The sequence below is a fragment of the Varroa destructor genome, unplaced genomic scaffold (assembly GCF_002443255.2).
Source record: "Varroa destructor unplaced genomic scaffold, Vdes_3.0 BEIS01000001.1, whole genome shotgun sequence".
Lineage (NCBI taxonomy): Eukaryota > Metazoa > Arthropoda > Arachnida > Mesostigmata > Varroidae > Varroa > Varroa destructor.
In genome coordinates, this window is record NW_019211454.1 from 63,658,493 (window position 1) to 63,680,207 (window position 21,715).

Consider the following 21,715-nt stretch of genomic DNA (forward strand, 5'->3'; position numbering starts at 1 on the left):
AAACTAGCAGACAAATCTATGATAAACGATGCTGTTTTGGTAAAGCCGAATAAGGGAATCTTCGAATAATGGCCAAATCATCCCAGAGTGCATATACGTAAAATACGCTATTGTCGAAGAACTGAACGATCCTTTCCAGCCAGAGTAATGGTTCGACAAACGTTATTTACGCCCTCGAAACATGAGCACCGGTAGCACTGAATCAATACTGCATTTGTTTAACATTAACTAGGCTTATATTCGTTACCAGCTGCGCGCACTCATAGGAATAATTCGAACTAATCTTTGATCAGAAGCCGCGTTTTTATGTGTTCGGACAGAAATCGATCAATACTATGAACCATAATTGCATTGACCTTTAACTGCGTCTTTAGCAAATTGGTAAAAGGTAAATTTTCCCTCGTGTAGATTTGCATAATCCAAATAGTTATGTCACTGTTAGTTTTTTTTTTTTTTTTTTCTTTTTTAGATAGAACAAGTTATTGTAATAGCTTGTTGATAGTGGCTCACCGTCCCTGTTAAGTGTTCGTATGCATTACCCTGTTACTAAAACTGTTTTCTTTTTTTTTTTTTTCTCTATAATATGTACATGTGAGCCACGCCTACTATATACGCAGGGCGTTTGCTGATCATTTTCATTCGCCTGAATGTTGTTGACCTGTCGAAGGATTCATATGCTTTCGAGCTCTATTTTCCAGACGACTGGATTTTGAACGATTGCAATTAGCTACAAAACAGCGCGAATTTTCTCAGTTTACACGACTCACGTTTGGTTAATTAGAGAAATGTTCTGTAATAGCTTTTTTGACTTTACCAATTAGTGGCTTTAGGAGAGAAGCACCGGGGCAAAGTTTACCGAACCGCCGAGTCAACACCCTGTGTCCAACAATGATATTTCTAATTAAGACAGCTATGGCTCGACTGACAATTTTAGTAAATTTATAGCCTACTAATTATTATGAGGGATTGATGAAGAAAAGAGGTTGGCGTACTAAAATTTCATCATTTGCCAGGAGTAATGCGGCGACAGCAAGCTGGAAATTATAGTCAGTAAGTCCACCTTTCTCACTGGTTAGAGTCTTGCATCATAAAACTGCTACCGCGAGCTACTATTAATTGTACCAATGCTAACTGAGAAATCGTTTGAGGTCAAGTGAGGCACTGGCAAATGCGCTTTCGAAAAGGACACACCACATAAATTAACGAACACTTATGATTTTTCTTTACCTTAGCCATATTGGCTCACTGCTAAATCTTTCATGCACTCGCCAACTAAACTTGTACCACGCTATTGTTGAACAATGGATTCTGGCTTTTTTTGTTCTTGAGTGTGCATATCCTTCTATTCGCGGATGTGCCAAGGAGACGCTAGTTGGCACGACGAATCCGCGTTTAAATGCTGATATCTTTTTTTCAATAAGACTATTACAGTGGGTAGATATTCATATGGAGAAGGGCAAATGTGCACTGACTGCATTAGAACATCTAGAATTCGACTAGTCTAGGCAATAGAACGGTGTTTCTAATTGTAGTATTATGATAATTTTACATTGACTGCGATGACTCTGACATACGTCTGTACGATCTTAAGCTATTGTAATTTTCAAGTTTGCCTCTTTCTAATAGTGTTCAAGTTTTATCGTACTTTATCTTACCCACATGCCCCGGATCATATCTAACGCGTTTTTGAAGGTTCTGGCTAACGATGCAATGATATTGACATGTTATTTTTACTAAGACCTTAATACAGTATTCTGTAAATGGTTGGACTAGCTGTTATGATCTTTGTAAAAAAAATGGCTCTTATTTATCAGCGTACTTTCGTGTAGATGCGAAAGGATAATTGTAAGATATTTCAATAAATTATCGAAATTTGATCATAAGATTAGGCCACAATCAATTAGCTCTATATGCATGTGTTTTTCTTTAAATTTCTCAAGAGCATAAGGTGGTCCAGAGCTAGGCCGAGTAAATACGGTAATTGGCGCATAAAAACAAATAATATTTATGTTAATTTGTCTCGATTAGTTAGAACTCTTAGGTATTGAGCTTTTCAGAATACAAGTCGGCCTCAATGTGAACTAAGTAGGCCTGGAGTTACAAGTTGGAAAGCAAGCTTCTACTTTCCTTCTGGCTTTTTACCTTGGGTAGAAGCAATAGAAGCAGTCAAATACGTTGTAAAGAAAGCGTACATTATTTGGGGTTCTCATGAGGTCTCATTATGAATCCTATGGGAACTAAATTAATATGAATAATAAATAGAGTTAGTGCAAAAGTTGTCATTTGCTTAGTTGAAGGTCTATTACTGGAACTAGAGATGCTCTTACATGCACACTTTGGCGTGAGTCCTAAATAGTGCAATTAAAATAGTAGGGGATGCTTTAAATAATTTGCTTGCATTTCAAACCTCAGCTGCGTGACAGAACGTTGCAATGATTTAGCCCGCATACACCATTAGCACTTGCGCACAACCATTAATTAAAAAGAGGAGGGCTTATTGACAACGTTAAGAGATTATAGACAAGTTGTTTGGCTCTCACGCATCTACCAAAACTGGGACCCCTTCTGCCTGTCCCCTTCTTTACCTGATACCAAGATATTTAGCTTTGTGTATTCCGCCAATACGTTTGATGTTTCAGGTCTCTAAAGGCACGTTACGGAAATAGATTGCTGTCTCTATTGCGCACAATATCTGATATAGGCTAGGAGTCTGACTTAAGTTGCTTATTTCTAGACTCATCATGTATTTATTAGTCAAGGTTTAAAGAGGGCTGATCCCATTACACGATTAGTACATAAAAGTTTGCCATTCTTAGTAGAAATAACACAGCTGATATTTTGTGAAAAAGGTAAACTCCCAGTAGTTACATGCGACCCTTTTGAAATTAACAGCGACTACGCTATTGATTGTTTTGGGAAATTTTCCAAATATTTCTTACTTCCGCATAGTTTAATTGGTCATTTTCTCGTTAATCATCGAAGCAAGCCTTAGCGAAGATTCCTACAGTAAAAAAATTGAGTTGACTTTCACTTTCTTAATAAAAGGCTTTTGAATAACTGGATATTTTCAGTGTGTGTCACACGTTCGGTTTTAAGAAGGTATTTACCCAAATAAAAAACTTTAGCACATATTATTATTAACACATACTATTAATTAGTACATATATTATATCATATTAGAACATTATTAACGTAAACATTATGAAAGCAAAACATGTGTGCAAATCTTGGATGATTTGCTAACAAAACAAATCTCCGGTAAAGAGAACTTGCGAGCTATACAGGATCGGCGTACGCGCCCATTCTTGTATCTTTACTTTAGATAATATTGTTTAAAAGTTACGCTTTGAGACGGATGCATTGTAACGAAATATACTTTTCGAGTTTTAAGCCAGCCTCTCCTAAAAACGCTTCTCACTGATGGATCCAGAATGAAGCTTGACCGCAAACAAACTTTACACTCAGAATTTTTGTTTTTCTCTTAGTTTACTTCAACGTATTTTATGCGATAATGCCTGATTAAAGTTACTCACTCCCACGTAATTTCCACCGGTGTCTAGTTGGTGGATACTCCTTGACGTGAAAATTAATCTTATTACTGTTCTATATATTCGAAACGTTGTGTTTGTTTCCTACTAAAGTAGGACTCTTTAAAACGTCTTTGCGAGTGTGGGAGTAAGGCTTTCGTGGGACGAGGAAAATATTAGATATTTATACTGGGTTCATGTCCATTGCTGCCGTGTGTGAACTGCCCACGGAAATGTTTCGCTTCGTCACTATAAAATAAAAAAAACTATAAAAATTGCTAGATCTATTGGTTGCGATTGCGGAACAACCATAGTGTCTCACCTAAAAATTTAAGAATTTCTAATGACATCTTTATGTATAAATAGGTAGCTAGAACAATTATTTGCTGTATATATATATATATATATATATATATATATATATGCCACTATAGAAAGCATACATTTCCATGTGATATACACTCAAAACATAATAATAACCTTTCTTACTTGTTAAATAGTTAACCCTTAAGTTATCAACTCGATGCTTCGAAAGCACCTCCAGATCTTAAAAACCTACTTATTGCTTCGGGCGTACATGTTGATTTTCTAAGGCGTTAAACACTATTTAATTTTTTATACGCATCGTTGTCTAGCCTTGACTATTTTTCCGCATGATATTTTCTGGTGCGGCCGTGCAGACCACCTTGTCTTTCGTCAAGCGACGTCAATAGGATGTGACGTTATATCAGTCACAATGCCCTCATGTTAACTAGCAGGAATACTGCACACAAATCGAACAAGCACCTCGTTATTGTAGAATAGCAGAAAGTCTGTCTCAATGCCCGTCTGCGCGTAATCCGGTGACGGCGAGGCTGTGGCGCGATTCCCTTTCCGCTGCCAGGTGGCGCCTCGGTCGCTTGTATTGAGTTATTCGGCAGGATCCAACTAACGACCATTTTCCTGTATTGTTCACGTAGATATCAAACGAACTCGTCTCGCAGTGGAACAGTGAAGTGCGGGTTTATTTAATTTTAATTGTATGTTCCTTACCGGACGCAAAACACAAAAAACATTGAAATCGTGTGCCCTTAGTACTTGGTAGTGTATTGTTACAGGCGGAGTTCGACGTGAGTAAGCTTAGTGCCATGTCGGAAGCAACGTGAGTACCCAAGCAAATAATATTCTACAACGATTTAGTGAGTCTTTTCGTTTAATAAGAGGTCTTACTGTTGTTTACACAAATATGAAGTCCGTTTAAGGCTGTCCGGCGTCGAAAACCGCAGTACCTGTTTGGAACATCGATTTCCGTTGAGAATTAACGATGCGCACAAACCTGCCGATCAGCTGGCACGGCAGTATGCGCGAATGTACTGTCAGGCCAATGGCAGAGTAGACTCGTTAAGCAATAGATGAAAAGGCAAAAGGGCCTACCGAAAGAGCCTCGAGTAAACTCTGCTTTGCCTATTGGCGTATGACAGGCCAGTTTCTATGTTCAAGGTGGTGGACACGAGTTGATCCATGAAAGAAGTCAGAGGAAGTTAACCAATTTTACAGCAACTTTCATCGCACAATTTGTACAGTCGTTTAAGTTATTTGATGGGTCCGATCAAAGAAAACCTACGCGGGTTTTTGAGAGATAGTAAATGCCTCCTTCACGCTCCAAGATGCTCAAAGGTACAAAACTGTCACCCACAAGACGAGCCCACATCCCGTAACACTGCTCGTCAATTGGGTTTAATGTTAAAAGGCATTAGATAGATTTCTACTACTTATATTCAAGGTTATATCGATCTATTTGAACATATGTGCATAGTGCATAACTTAACAGCATAACAATGTAAATCGCGAGTCAGCTAGTCAGTCTTAGATGACCTAAGACCGCGTTTCAAATATCATGATTTCACCCACCCGTTACAAAAGTACATCAGCGCCAGCTAGTATAGGACGCTCGCATGATTCTGGCGCGATAGAATCACTTCTATCTTTAGATGCCGTTTGTTAGATAACCCGAGATTATTTAGAACAATTTATTTAAAAAAAAATACTAATAAAACGGAAATATATAGCTTAAGCCATGCGTCATATTGCAACTAGATCTAATAAAAGTTACCATCGTCTTAATAAATCTTGTGCTGGGTCTTTACTCTTCCTGGCATCGATACCTAATTGACTTAGAATGGTTTGTTCTCTTTACTACAATCGATACGATACCCTTTCAATTTTGTGTGTTAGCCTCAGCGTAATTCTTTAAGACACATGCAAACAGGCGATCGAGGATTGCAGTAATCCGTATTTCTTTTAAACCGTATTTGTGTAAACGTAAATCAAAATAAACAATTCGGAAGCGACGGTCTATATTACTTAAGTTTTTAATATTACTTTATAGTTATAAGTAATACGAGTCGTTAAATATAAACGTTGCAAAGAACTTGCGGGCTACCTATATTAATGAAATCAACTTCACCAATGATAGATAAATCTGTATAACCATTTTACTCTGATGCAATTATCTGATGAACTGGAAAACACAGCCTGAAAAAGATACTGCTGTCGATGAAAAATTTATTACTCATTATCAAGTATATCTAATCGGTCCTAGTGGCAATGCAGGCTAGGTATCTTATCTGTTCGCGTAAGTGGCAAAGTAGCTGTTAAGCAATGGTGCTCCTAGCTCGACTTTTACCTCATATCGCTGTTTTGCCGGAAATTAAATATCTATATACTGTTCAAAACGTAGTTCATAAATAATACATTGGCGTGCGGAAAATGGCATACAGCTTTCGAATAAAAAATCTGTCGTGCTTAAAGGATGAAGCTCGTCGTATTGACTACGGGATAAATTTTTGTGTTGCCCCTGCTGTATTTATTAGGCTATCATCCGAATAGCGAATCCGGCGGAGCTTGAAATTATTGATTTTTTCAATTTTTTTTTTCATTTTCTGTTTTGAACTACTCGCCAATAGAAGAAACTTGGAGGGCAAGTGCTCTAGAATGTTGGCAATGAAAACCCGGTAAGTTTACGTTAGGGAAAATGACTTCAAAACCGTTCGAAAAACTTTTAGTCCGGAAAATCAATGCTCAGTAGGGGCTAAGGTCTTTGATCGTTGAAGGCCATGGCGGTACGTAAATCCGTGGAAGATTGGTGAAGACGTTAGGCAAATGAACCATAAGCGAAAGCATAGCACGTGAATGGTGCAAACGTTTCAAGAACGGAGATTAAAGTGTTGAAGCAGGTGACCAACTGTCGCATGACCGCAATCCAGGAGGTTTATCATACAACCAGAGCTTGGATTTTATAGGCTTCACAGGCCAACTATAAGTTTTACATGTAACGAATAAAAGAATTATAACTCAAATACTGAAAATGCGAAAACTAGGTAGAAATGGGTTTCCCGCCAATTAACTCCGGGCCAGCTGGGATCTTTGTGCTATTATATATCACATGTAGTTTATGGAACTTCAACCAGCGAAAACCCTCCTGGAGTATACAGCCCATAAATGAGGCATGGTTTAATCTCGACAGGCAGCCATAAAGTAACCAGGTTGATCACAACGTCAGGCTTCATTGCGGTGCCTGAGTTACTCATTAAATTGAGCGAGGAAGGTCAGCTTCAATCGGCATATCCTCCCGACAAGGATGCGAGCAATGACGAAACTTTCCATGTCCTCTGGGCAAGTATAATCCAATATTGATTCACTTCGAGAAGCCCAATTAAATATGGGAACGCAAATGGTAGGTATATATATGGCTGTCCAGAAGCTGCCAGGGCAAGCGAAGAAGTGAGTTAAAAATAGAGGAGGTATTAGAACAGATATTGAAAAATCATTATTTTAGTCTAATTAATGAAGTTCCAAAGTACACGGCACTTCGGCATTCGAATGGATACTGGATTTCATGTTTGCCACTGTGTCTATTAGCTGGTCGAATTATGGCACTGCGATTTCCCAATTAGTTATGTAAATATTAGTTTAAACTCTTCACTTAGTCGTTTCGTGGTACCACCCACCCACCCACCTACTCGCTCGCCTCGAATGACATAGAAACCAACAGAAGCAGTTTGGCAGTCGACGTATTCTTAGACTGTCGTCTATGCCATTCTTAAAGAGCCAATGTCCTTTGACTTCCCTATTGTTTGATATTCGGGGCGGGTCTTCACAAGCATATATATCGAAACGGCGCGAACACGAAAGTCCAGCAGTAATGAAGTTGTTTCCTTCGAATGATGATGGGATATCGAATTCAATGTTCGCGTTAGGAAATCAATCGAATGTAAAACGGAGCGTTGTTATGTGCGTTCGTAGATGTAACCTCAAAAAACAGAATACCTTTTGGCCATCTGGACTTTGTTTATATGAGAGTCTTAGAATGTTTGCGCATATACATTTGCTCTATCGATCGTGTTTTTATAATCAGACATCGATCTCTGTCACAGTTATTTTTGTAATATATTTATTTGCTGAATATGATTTCGTTTCTGGCCGTTTGCGTTTTGGAAGTCTAGCTAATGCATGCGTCACCAGCGTCGTGCGTATATCAACGGACAGAGGTGTAGAAAATTAAACTCTGCGTGTTAATTTGCATAAACTTTTGTTTTTTTTTCTTATAACAATATGCGTAAGCGAATGCACGTTTATATGGAGTATCTGCATTTAACCGTCGCTATGGTCCTCAAATTGAAGCCTGTGTAGAAGTTTTTGGCGTATTTAATGCGTGCGAGCTTCGCAATCATTATTCCAAGACTCGATGCAATTTCAATTTAGACTACTAATCAGCCATGATCTATATTTATTAGGATCCTATAATACCACTAAAGGCTTCTTCTAAAAGTCTTCGATTAAATGGCCTAAAATAATATTCTACCGTATGGTGAAGTATAATGTCACATGACAATGGAGAACCTGGATTGTCGGAAAGGTGTTGAATTTATCAGATACTTACAGCACTTTAAGATGATACAAGCGAAAAGTCTGAAGTACTCGTGCGTGGAAATTAAATTGACGCTGGTCTCCTTCCATAGCATGCAAAACAGGATGTCACAATTATGCTCTATGATATTACCTAAAACACCGATCATGATTGTAGAAGAGCGAATCGTACCGCTAAAGAAAATTGTACGGAGTTTCTCAATTAGCTATTATTACAAATTGTATCAAAAATACTTTTTCCGGTATTTTTTTCCATGCGTTGTCCCGGCACTTGCATTTTCATATCTCATACAGCCTTGCTTATTGACTTCGACGATTGCTCCATATAACTAACTGCAGGAGTTCGTCGTAATGTTTTTGGTCAGTTTATTGGAATTATGGGCCAGGTTATTAAAACCGTCTCTATTATCAATACACCTCATCATACTCGTTACGATTTTGTTTCAGCCAGTGGCTTGTGCTAACTTCCTCACAAAAGCTTATCTGATAAGCCAACGATTCCTATGATTTTTTGATGAGGCTCTGAAATCAGTTTCAGTAGACCATTGACATTTGCATATAGAGCTTGTCGCGCGCGAACTAGACAAATGGTTAACAGTCCATCAAACAATAGGCGTCTTTAGGTCATCAGCTCTAACGAATCCCTTCCAAGCCTACCCACATGGCTGTTAATTTTCAGCATCGACTGTGATAAGCTATAAGTATTTTTATTCAATGATAGGAAAATTAGTATGTCAAGAGTGACCTTCTCAGGACTTGTTCATACGGAACTGTTGGCTTACTAGCTCTTCGAGCAAGTTTTAGATAGATCGTCGTCTGTCGTTCCGTTACAACTTTTGGCCATTTTCTTTAGAAAGTGATCTTTGTTTAGTGTCGTACACTGGATACACTGGGAATATGGATAGTTCTGCTTCAAAAAATAAGATTTCATATCGTCCTCGTGCAGCGTACATGGAAAATTTTAGGTTATTGTTTTGCTTTCAATTTTAAAATCGCAAACGATGTGGGTAATATTTTTTCTTAGTTGTGCGATTTTTAATACGAGAGGCATGGCCAGGTCGTTTTAATTTCCCTACGACTGCTACCGATACGGTTCGTTTAACGCTTGTTTTCACGGTTTTTCAAGGAAAAATGACTTAGACCATAGATCACATTCTAATAGGTCTTACCTAGGCAGTTGGACAACCAGCGTATAAATACAGATGGTCACAGAACCACCTTGGGCTAACGTGGGATAAGGCAGCTATAGATGGAGTGTCATTAAAAAAAATTTAGTGTCAGGTCTGGATTCGCTGAGAACTTGGGAACCTAATCTTCTTGCGGCTAGCAGAAACGAAATGAAATTTCAAACTACAGGAAGTGTTTATTGATTTTAAGTATGATATTAAATACTGCCTATGTAAAACTTTCTCTTCGATCCAGCTTAACTTTTTTTTTTTCTATTCAATTTAAGGAAGCGCACAAGGATTTCGTAGATCATCGTACCATTTCTTAAATATTTTTGTTGTATAAATGATTGCCTAAAGCGTGGACGAACATAACAAGATTGCCTAATGGAAATGTACGCGTGCTCATAGCAAAGTGTCTTTATCTGAAAATTTTCTGTCTGAACAGGCTTATTAGTAGAAACATTGGTGCCAGGCTTTTTAATTATATATTAATGCTCCGCTAATTACGACAAATGGAGTGCTGTCTCAGAGATAATCACAGGTAGACCCAAGATACGAAGCTAGCATGGGGGGATTGTGGTCCAGTTGTCATGGGGTTCGATGGTGCTAGTCTACTGGCCATTTTTAAATTAGCCTCTTATTTATTCTCTGCTATCAACAGGCACCTGTGCAATTTACAAGTAAATTTTGCTAGTGGTCAGTGCACCGATTTGTTCCCTACGAAAATTATACGGTGTCCTCCCACTGAACATTTTCCTTTGGCTCACTGTCAACCTATTTTACAAGGTTAAACAGAGCGTTCAACTATTGCGTCATTAGTATTAAGACCTGCTCCGGCCTACTTTTTATTACTGGAAACCACATCACACTACCACTGTGGGCCCTGCGGAAGCCTCGTTATCGCCGACAGGTCATCAGGGGCCCAGTCAGAATTAATTACGATGTTCGACAAACTCTCTGTAGTGTCGACTAATGTGGAGTAAGATCCGTGTACGGATCTGAGGTAGCGTTCCAAATCTGTTTGATAAAGGCCAGTTCCGTTGTGTGTTAATTAGACTAATTTCTGTATCTCAGCGCAGTTCGTTCGATCTTAGCAACATAATAACCTTGTGTTGCTAAGGGGGTGTGATTCGCGCACCTGGGCGTATTATTCGATACGCCCACCTGGGCACTCGGTGCCAGCCATAAAATTACAGAAGTAGCCGACTGCAGCATGTGAGTGGTCTAATACTGCATTCGAAGTTTGGTAGACGCCGTATGGTTTCTGCCTGGTTTATTCGGCTACCCGAGCCAAAGATGCTTGACTTAGCGGTCCGCTTGCGGCGCTATCTTCTTTCCTTCAAGGAGAGGCAGTCACCTGCACAGCATTCTTCTCGCCAGCGCGGCCACCTCGTCTAATCGTATGGAACTAACTCATTTCGACTCACCCGTTCTAAGCATAACGTACCTTTGCGATAACAGCGACTGCGCAATTTTGCGGATCTTCGTTGCTCCTAGGCAAAACGGAACGAGCTATCTGCAGGCCAAAAATTTTCCCATCGCAGTCGAAACTAGTAGCAACAAACAACTCCAATATAGAAAAAGAGGCGTTCCAAGACACTGTGCTACCATATGAGAAGAGTTTTCAGTCGAATGCTATATGACATATAAAAAAATTGTGCGGATTATCTGAATATGGACGTTGTACGTGCACGGTACGTTTACCATTGTTTTCAATAAGCTGACAGTGGCGCACGACATACCCGACGGGTGATCTCAGCTGACCTTAGGCGTGATTTAATCTAATAAACTATAACGAACGGACGTTTTGAGCAAACGTGTAGTTCAAGCTCGCAGTCAGTCTTGCCTAGATTATTAGCAAGGAATGGGGGCTGCGCTTTGTACAAAAGACGAGAAGGCCGCGTGCGTGGATTCACAATGTGGGTATGTTAAAATTATAAACAATGGAATAGATCATTTGGATCCGTGTCTATATACATATATATTATTCTATATCACTAAATAATTGAAATAAAGGACCTATCGAAACGATTGATTATTATACAGTTAGTCGCCACTATTGGGAAACTAGTTCTTTGTATCGTTAATAGAGTAAACTTTACAGGTATGTCAAAAGCGTCTTTGCAAATAGTCCAACAAAAGATCGATTGTGTATTTAATTAAAGCGGTCGTTAATATTAACTACAATGGCAATGCCGGTATAGATGAGCACAAGCCCTTCGCGGTGTTTGTCAAATACAAAAACAAAACGGTCGTGTGTATGAAATTTATAGTCACACCTAAGAAAGTGTTTTCGGTCTGTTGCGGATACTATTTAATTACAATCGCCCTACCCACTTTAATCCGTATCTGTATATCAATATTTTTCCAAACAAAATTATCAATATACCACCTCATTCGATCGTCTAAACATGCACATTCGGACCTGCACGCATCATGCTAAGACTTGACCAATGCCACCGGCCATACATACTTCAATTCTGATAAGTTACCATTGCATTTGTATCATAACTGTACACCAGAGAGGGCTGTCTCAAGAGTCGCTGTGCAGCGTGTTTTGTGACTGACGAAAATTCGACGATCCGGTATAGCTAGCTATACGCGCAGCGCGTTCGCCTAAGCGCTTACGCCGCGAGACTTTTATCGCCGTAACTGTTGCTCTCATTATAGCGTTGAACAGTAAACAATGCAACCGGTGATAAACGTTCAATAGAAATGATCTGCTCAGCGCTGACTAGAAAGGTCGGAACCAAAATCCAGAATCTGAGCTAGCGTTATAGTAGTTAACAGACGACAGAGTTGCGGTCGTCTATTGTTCCGTTCACAACTTCTTTTCAAGCGAAGAGAACCAAATGAGTTGTTTGTTACTGGATGTACTTGTTGCTTGAACTTGTGTGGTGTTTGCTTGAAACTCCTTCAGCCTTTCGGATTAGGGTACGGTGGACGAAAGGGTGACACGTCGGCTTCCGGCGCGCAAAGAGTGGCCCTGAACAAATACAGAAATTTATGCAAACCACGATATAGTTAGCTTCAGAATTTAACACTAAAACGCTATATTGTTTGCACACTTAATCTTATAGTTTGCTAGGTTTTATCGTAGTACTTTGTAAATACTTGTATATAGTGTATGGGCTACGATATATTTGTTTTAACCACGTTATTGTGGGCCGGACTCGAGCAAGAGAATGAATCGTAACATCGTTCTATTAGAGTTTCGATGAAAGGAGGTACTAAATAATAAATAAACTTGCCTTTTATGATTTGTTCCTTAGTAGTTAAACCCAAGCTCATAGCACACAATCAGGCTTATTATATAATTCTGTCTACATGGATTGTAGAATAGACGATGACCGATGCGTCCGTTAATCTAATAGACACTAGCGCATCTATAAGATTAATAGATAATAACAGTATCTCGTTAGAACAATCACGGCTGAAGACAAAGAAAAAACTGAAGAGCTGAAAATAGAAGTTGAATCGGCGTACCTTGCCCCCGCTTACACAAATATTTGCGTATAAGTTTAAGACACGATTATAACGCTTCGAAGAGGGGCGGCCCCTTGTACTCTAAACAACGCCATAACAATTTCCCCTAATGATATCTTTATCTGATCCACGATATAATATTGAACGTTCCTTTAATAACAATATTAATTATTGTGGTGCGACGCTATTGAGGACGTATGAATGACCACATCCTAATCAGTCTGATACAATCACTGAATGTAGCATATATGCAGCATTGATGACAACAATATATTCTTGTATACCATAGAAATAAGTTCTGTCCGAGTGCTAAACATATAGAGCTAAACATATAGAGTCAGTATTAGATCCATACTCACGTGCTTTGTTTTTGTTAGACAAATGACGTACATTTTTTTGTGATCTCATGCAGAAATTAAAATGAGACTGCTTAAACGAGCAACGGATTCAGTTATCGCTGAAGATCCGATTGAGCGTATTTCATACATGAGTGTACATATATATGCTAGCTCGTCACACATATTATAGTTTTAACTGCTGTTTTTATCGTACAGCGGAGATATTGCCCTGATCGGTCTGGCTGTAATGGGGCAAAACCTTATCCTGAACATGAACGATCATGGGTTTACGGTTGTTGCATTTAACCGTACCGTAGCGAAGGTAGATGAGTTTCTTGCTAATGAAGCAAAAGGAACAAAGGTAATTGGAGCTTGCAGTCTTGAGGATATGGTCAGCAAATTGAAGAAACCCAAAAGAGTCATGCTCCTGGTCAAAGGTAGGTTTTACATTTACCCGTGTTATCATTTTTGCTAGTTGTATTACCGTAGAGTACTCGAGTGAATGGCCTGTCTCAGTTTTTGAAGGGCTTTAGTATTGAAGTAAATGAATTGGAGGCGAAGCTGCATTATCCAAAACAATGTTTGCATCTTTGCTTCGACCAGGATACCCAGAAAGACAATGTGCTTTCGTACAACATAGATATGAAATGAAGGAGAACACATTACTTTTCCTGAAATGCTTTCATCTTGTATAGATCATTTTCAGAACGATGCGCTTGATTAACAGCAAACTGAATCTATTTTTAGCTGGATCAGCTGTGGATGATTTCATTCAGAAGCTTATCCCGTTGTTGGAACGGGGCGACATCATTATTGATGGTGGAAACTCGCAATACAATGATACGGAGCGTCGAGTGAAGGAATGCCAGAAGAAAGGAATCCTGTTTGTGGGCTCCGGCGTTTCAGGTGGCGAGGAGGGCGCTCGCTTCGGCCCATCACTGATGCCTGGCGGACATAAAGACGCCTGGCCCCATATCAAGCCTATTTTCCAAAGCGTTGCCGCTAAAGTACGTATGAAACCAAATCAGAATACATCATATTAGACAAGTCCTTTATTGTCCATAAGCAAATAAGTTTTTACATGTAACGAACAACTTTAGCTCTGCTTACTTACTTAGGCTCGATGAAAACAGCTAGGTCAACTCTTTGAAAAGAAGTATATGCTCGGCCACGTTGTGGACCATCAGTTAATTGAACATTATTATACTTGTGACTTGTACAGGTGAGTGATTCGAAAAAAGCCGACCTGTTGGATCCGTGCTGCGATTGGGTTGGTGACGGAGGTTCGGGCCACTACGTAAAAATGGTCCACAATGGCATCGAATATGGAGATATGCAGCTTATCTGTGAAGCTTATCAGATAATGAAGCAGGCACTTGGTGATTATAATAAATAAATTATTGCAACTATTTTACTACTGCTATAGGAATTTTCAACCGTGTTCTCACATTGAACCTTAGATCATGAGTGGCTAGGCTGTTATTTAGAAGCTGACTTCCTATGTGTGCCTATCGATTTGGAGAGCGTATTAACAAGCTTGATTAATGGAAACTTTACTCCACTCAATCGCCGTTGTCGCTGCTTGTATTTTTGTGTCGACTTTAATTTCCGCCTTTAATCCCAGATATGACTCCTGATGAAATAGCTGACGTTTTTGAAGAATGGAATAAAGGAGAGCTCGATTCATTCCTTATCGAGATTACCAGTAAAATCCTTCGCTACAAGGACGAAAAAGGAGAACCGCTTGTTGAGAAAATTCGCGATACGGCTGGCCAGAAAGGCACAGGGAAATGGACCGCAATTGCTGGACTCGATAAAGGAATTCCCGTTACCCTCATTGGTACGCATTTACCTGCACGGTTTGGTAGACTGTAAAGCGATTAACGATCAACTGTCGGCCATCTCGATGACTGTCAACATTGTAGATCGCTTAGTAAAGTATATAAGTGGTAAGGTAATGAACCCCGCCAGCTCCGAGTTACTGGGAAAATCAGTTTACCGAAAAGGCTAAGCATAACTAATCACTGGCCGATTAAACAAATTCAAATGACCATTGGCTGTTTGGCGTAATGTGTGTTCCGGCTGATCTGTGTTCAACGAGACGGCCCTCGATTGCCGTTGACGATTTTCCAACGCAGTGGGGAACAGCAGCCATGTTCACGAAGACAGTTTTACATGTACAGAAAGATCAATGGAGACTTTAGTTTTTATACGAAAATTTGTTAACACACAAGCAGCGCAGTTTACATTGGCTGGAGAAAGTTAATTAGTTAAATATACGTAAAGATAAGTTGCAATAACTAAATAGAAGATATTGGGATACTGCATTGCCATACAATTTAGGCCAAACTATCACCTACTTAGAAAGCTAGGCCCTTTTGAAATGTTCACAGTTTTCTTCATTGTTGCTCGTTTCATTTTTATGCTTGAACAGCTGAGTCCGTATTTGCGCGCTGTTTGTCGTCATTGAAGAGTGAGCGCTTTGAGGCGTCCCAATTGTTGCGTGGACCCGCTACGACTACTTACGAGGGCGATCGAACTGCGTTCATTGAGAACATTCGAAAGGCACTGTATGCGTCGAAAATTGTTTCTTATGCACAAGGTTTTATGCTTTTCCGCGAAGCAGCTAAAATTTATGGATGGTCGCTTAACTATGGCGGAATCGCTCTCATGTGGCGCGGCGGATGCATCATTCGCAGGTACGCGAACCGAGAACTAAATTGCAAAAGAGTAATTTATCTCTCATGGTGTACATCAATTACTATATAAAACAGAAATTAAGATTCTAGCCAATTAATTTTTACGTTGCCGTACGAGTTCCAACTATCGTGGTCGCAGCGTGAACGGGTCGGTTTAGGCTATGATATGGATACTCTGCCCGAAGGATAACACAGTTGCCCGATGCCTTAAGTAACTTTAACAATGTGTACTGTATTATTCACACAGTCGTTTCCTAGAAGATATCAAAAAGGCCTTCGACAAGAACTCTGAGCTGACGAACCTTCTGCTGGATAACTTCTTTACCGAAGCCATTCATCGCTGCCAATCGTCGTGGCGTACGGTCGTAGCTACCGCAGTTCAGCTTGGCATTCCAACACCTTGTTTCTCGACAGCGTTGGCCTTTTATGACGGCTTCCGTTCGGCGCGTGTATCAGCTAACTTAATTCAAGTAAGAATATTAACGCGAACGTCAACTAATAATGGTCAACTTTTTTGCAGGCTGTTTGTCGTAGCGTTTTGAAGATGAGGGTACCAATTGCCACCGGAGTTGCTCAGAGAAACTCGAACGACTAGCCTTTTGGAGACTGTTACATTTTTGGGACCCTTAGCCTTGAATTTAGTTCGCTAGAATATTTTACGAACGACACGCTAACGAGTTCGCATTTGTCAAGCTGGCTACGCACGGTTACCATTAGTTACTTGCGGCTTAAGGAAGAAACATTTTAGAGGGGAGTTTCTAAATTGGATCTGTAATCGCGATCAGTACCGGGTTATGATGAATAATGAAAGAACTATATATTCCTACTTTTCACAGAGCACCCCGTATATAACTCTTAATATTTCTCAGCAGCCTTATCATATTGTGTCTCATAGAAGTGATGTGAGAAAAAATCGCAGACAGAACATTAGTGCCGAAAACGTGAAACATGAAAAGAATAGGTAGCGAAGGAACTTATCTGCCACTAGATATCACGGCTTCGATTACTATGGAAGCACGTAGAAGCTTGCAAGTATTAAATAATACTTTTGTGGAAAGCGTCGATATGACTTACCAAAACGGACGCCTCTAGTACCTTGGCCTAAAACTCTTTTAAAATCTGAATACAGGCCCAACGGGACTTCTTTGGAGCTCACACCTATGAGCTGGAGAACGCTCCAGGTAAATTCGTACATACGAATTGGACAGGAACCGGTGGGAACGTTTCATCGTCGACGTATAACGCTTAAGCATACACATCGACTACCCTATGCGCAATCTGTGTAGAATCCGTTCCTAAACTGATTTAATCTCTGGGGCGTTGTTGTGTTTGACAGAAAAAAAAAAACACTTTTGAAAGGACAAGCGCAGCTCCCGTAGAGATCAGTAACTGTTACAGTGAACGGACAAAGAAAGAACATTGAAAAAAAAAAGAACTAAGTATAGGATTTTCAAGAAAAAAAAGAGGCGCGAAACACTCGTCGACGATCTGTATGATTAGATTTTACTTGTTTCTTTTAGCCATTTAAGGAATGACAAATCTATGACTGGACCCATTGCACCAAAAAAAGGTCAATGATTACCGGACTGTATCAACACTATTAGTCTGTATATACCGGCATTTTACTAGTGAATAATTATTCGAGAATAGAAAACGATCGACGTGACCCGTGCCTTAAATCTCAATGGTCGTGATGCTCAAAATGTCATCTAAAGACAAATAAAACGCGTTTCTCTTTGGCGCAAATTTACGTCGTTTTTTTATATTTCATCAAGTTGGCCAGTATAATTGGCCAGACGTAGAACGAAAGAGGTCATAAATATGTGCATGTTTCTTTATGCCGAATCTGAATTAGTGATATAGGTTATAGTCCAGATCTACGGACAAACCAAATGTTGGCTTAATTTGTGTCTTCCCGATATCCGTGCTGTATATGAGCGGTTAGCTCTCCATGCCCTGAAGCACATGCCTATTTATTGTTGAGCTTCTTACTTCTGACCGTAAACCGTATATTTTCATATGTTATTAGCAGTAGTAGTCACTAGGAGACAGATTCTTTCACGTTCGTAATTTAAGGGACGAGATATTTAGGCAGCACGTGTGTGCTCACCGTAAGTATGAGTGACTGCATGAAATTGCGCATGGCCTATTATACATATAATAAGAGATTTAGTATATATTGCTTTAATGCGATTATACATATTATGGGTTATACGTACGATGGGGATTAGGATGTAGAAGTGAGTGCCGGTTATAAAATCGCTGTTATTCAATTCTAAGCCAGTCTTGTCGATAATGAATGATATGATCCTTATGCACAGAGCCGACATTCATTTCATGTCGGGTTCATTCAGATGGCGAACGTATCCGGACGTTGCATAGGCGTGCTCTCTGAATATGAAAGAGAAATAAGGTCTGTATCTGAATGTACTTCATGTGAACTTTGTCGTGAAGTCTACTGCAGAGATAATGTATGATCTTCACCACAACGTCCACCTTAAGAGATCTTATAGAAGTGATTTTCGTCCTTCAAGGTTATCGACAATAAGATGTCGTGTGACATACAGCTTCTGCTTCAGCAGTTTAAGATACTTTACGTAAAGCAACTTTATGAGCGCCTTACTGTACCTAGTCCCTAATGTAGTTTCTGTTCAGGCGTACGAAAATGCGTCGGTCGCATTTATCTCTGTGTCGAATTTATATGAAACCGCTACGTGTTAAAAAGTAAATTTTAAAAGCGATTTGACTGCTCCACAACAACTAAAAGTATCACTGACATCTGAAGTTGATCGGTAGGGAGTTATCGTTAAATTCTATACTGTGTATAGCGCCTGCCCCTTAATACCTGGTGAAAATAATCTGAAAAAAAACTAACGCGGAATCTTTATGAAAGACTACTCTTGTTAAATCCTTTCAGTGTAACTTCCTTTGAACATGAGTTTCCTTAGCAGTCCATATTTCTTTAGTATTCCACGTTTCTCTTACTGATCAATAGGCGTGTATAGCACATCATATAATGTAAAGCCTTCATTTTCTAATCGAAGTTAGGTGTCTTCTTATGAGATAGAGGCAATTCAAGCCGATGCCGACCCACAACTCTAAGACAAGAAGATTGAGAAGGTCAGCCGCGTTTTGAGAGTTTAACAAACGTATCTGTCTTAAAGTTAAAAGGAATGGCACATAGGGATTTTATAGATAGATGTACTAGCGCTGATTCATTCTAGGCTTCACTAAGCTTGGCACATTTGAAAGGAAGACTTTGGAATGGAAGGAGCCTTTAAGACAGTTTTATTGTCTTCAAACGAAAGGCGCTTAGATTCCAGTTCCCTAACTGGCAGTGTAGTAAGCTAGCTACCCTGGCTATGGGTTGTTGTCTTTTCCACCAGGTTCCGCTCATGGTTGGCGCAGCCAAAACACCTTGATAAAGAAGGGAGAGGTGTTCACTTCCTGCGGTAGAAGGTGAACGGCCTACAGTTCGGAGCTTAGAGGTGGCATAGCTTACAGCTTAGCGGTAGCTGTTCGTCTTTTTATGGACGATCCTGTTGCCACTGCGATGTGCCAGTGGAGTCAACTGACTATCTTATTCCTCTGTGCCATCTCGTCCGTGCTCCCCACTTTCCCGTATTGCATCCCCAGCTAAAATAGAAAGAACCGCTTTTGGCGGTAATTGAGCCCCGAGGCAAATGGTTCCAGCAAAGCGGCGTCAGAACCGCGAGCCAGAACAACGCCGTTTGGATTACCAAAAGCTGGCCCCTTTTCTTTTTACCCTGTTCGCTCTCCTGCGCGATCTCCGCCAGTTAGTCTCCGTTCAGCGTTTTTTTTCGTTCCTTCTTTGCCCCTGTCGCCGCCGCCGGCGCTGCCACAACGGACTCCTGAAATAACAAATGAAAAGTATAACAACAACAGTAGGTGACGTCACGGAGTGCCAAAAGAACTGTAGTGATGAGGCTACTACAGCCACTGACTCTATCGCCGCGCCCGCTGCTCGCTACTCTGCCCGTCGAAATACCGCTCCAAACCGCTGCCGCTTCCATTCTGAGTTCGAGGCGTCGATGGCGGAGCTGCTTTTTTGAAAGAGACTACAACATCGTTGGCCACTTTGAGTTCTTCGGTTATGCCCTCTTTCCAATTTCATACCTCAACATCTTGTTTCATCCTTTCTCGAGCCCTCTACTTGGCAGATTTAATTTGATCTCGCTTGGCGTTTGGGCCTAACACAGTTAGTAGGTTCGCTGTTCGGCTGTTCCCATCGCATAGTCAGATGACAAGCAGTCCATTTGCCCGCTCTTGATCCTGCTGTTGCTGCACCGAAACAGACGCCACTTTTGCCCCCGGTTGTTGCTATCGCTTCCCTCCGTTGAACCTGTGACATCTGCGACATTGGCCGACCGCTTCGGCAGCTGATTGACTGGCCACTTTTCCGCTAATCCAATGGAGCAGCTCTGAACTTTGAACTTCAACCGCATTTAGGATGAACAATAGTAGGGGCGCGGCTAACGGCTCAGAAAGACGCTGCTGGGATTTCTCGGACTATTTGATTCCTGACCAAACAAAAGGATAGAATGAAAAAATACCACGACCAACGTTGAGAAACATAAGTAAAAAGCCAATTTTCTACAACGGCGACCTTCGTAAATCCACCAGACAGCATAACGATTTTGTTCGACTTGGAGTCCTTGCTTGGAGTCCAAATGCTCTCCCGGTATTTTGATAGAAAAGGAAAAGAGAACCAGACGGCGCAGAATCGGCAAGAGGACAGACAGGAATGGAAGGGAAGCTTATTTTGTCGCCAGTTTGTTGATTTTCTCTTTCGTTACATTGGGGAGACCCTCACTGCCACTCATGGGCCCAACGCCAACAATGCATAAACAAAGGCATTAATATCCATTTCAACGGATGATGCTGGAATTAGCGACACACTCAATTTTGATAACCCCATCGTTGGCACGCTTTTACATTTACCCATACGCCTTAATCGGCAAGAGAATGAATATACAATATATAAGTTTCATATTGAGATGAATGTCTTACCTCAGTAACGTTTCGTTGAAACAGAGCTTTGCTAAGGTCAAACAAATGTTATGTTGTGAATTACCAGTACATATTTGCTGTTTCAAGAAAAAAACATCAGTATTTAACGCTATACTACGATGATATGCGATATCATCTACTCCAAGTTTGGCCTATAATCGATTTTTCTAGAGTCTCATTTAATATGGATAAATTAAGCTGATATAAAAGAGCCTTTTGTTGTTAAACTGTATTTCGTTCAGAATAGTACTCTACTTTTTTTTCATTCCTTTACAACAATTTCACGCATCATGAGGCGTTCCACCGTTATCAAGCGAATAGTTTGATGTGTGTTAAACGCGTCATCATTCATTAACTTCTATAATATTTGATTTCTCTCAAAAGCTACGAAGTAATATTTTCTCACGCGAAAAAAAAAAAAAAAAAAGGAAAAGACCGACTTTAAGGAGAAGTGATACATATCAGCCCCCAGCTATATGCTTTAGTCTCAACATAACGCTCGCGCTATTAAAAATAGCAAGTCATTATAACATCCAACAGAAGTGCTATGACGCCGG

General features: G+C 40.1%; 1 protein-coding gene and 1 long non-coding RNA gene across 4 annotated transcripts; one reads left to right on the plus strand and one right to left on the minus strand.

Moving 5' to 3' along the window:
* The first annotated feature begins 4,444 nt into the window (after window positions 1–4,444).
* Window positions 4,445–17,877, plus strand: Pgd (phosphogluconate dehydrogenase). Of its 2 annotated transcripts, none has more exons than XM_022790523.2 (8): window positions 4,445–4,668; window positions 13,645–13,865; window positions 14,176–14,435; window positions 14,651–14,807; window positions 15,053–15,268; window positions 15,863–16,127; window positions 16,375–16,597; window positions 17,257–17,877. In XM_022790523.2, the coding sequence occupies exons 1-8, from the start codon at window positions 4,655–4,657 to the stop codon at window positions 17,374–17,376; spliced, it is 1,476 nt and encodes a 491-aa protein (XP_022646258.1). In that variant the 5' UTR covers window positions 4,445–4,654; the 3' UTR covers window positions 17,377–17,877. The 2 variants fall into 2 exon arrangements, with proteins under 2 accessions (XP_022646258.1, XP_022646251.1); XM_022790516.2 differs by lacking the exon at window positions 4,445–4,668 and adding an exon at window positions 10,811–11,527.
* Window positions 11,521–13,648, minus strand: LOC147758961 (uncharacterized). 2 transcript variants are annotated; one of them, XR_015318725.1, is made up of 3 exons: window positions 13,450–13,648; window positions 12,856–12,990; window positions 11,521–12,590 (listed from the first exon to the last, which is right to left on the minus strand). It is a non-coding gene; the product is annotated as an uncharacterized LOC147758961 (long non-coding RNA). The 2 variants fall into 2 exon arrangements; XR_015318726.1 differs by having other exon boundaries at window positions 13,375–13,648.
* Window positions 17,878–21,715: the final 3,838 nt, after the last annotated feature.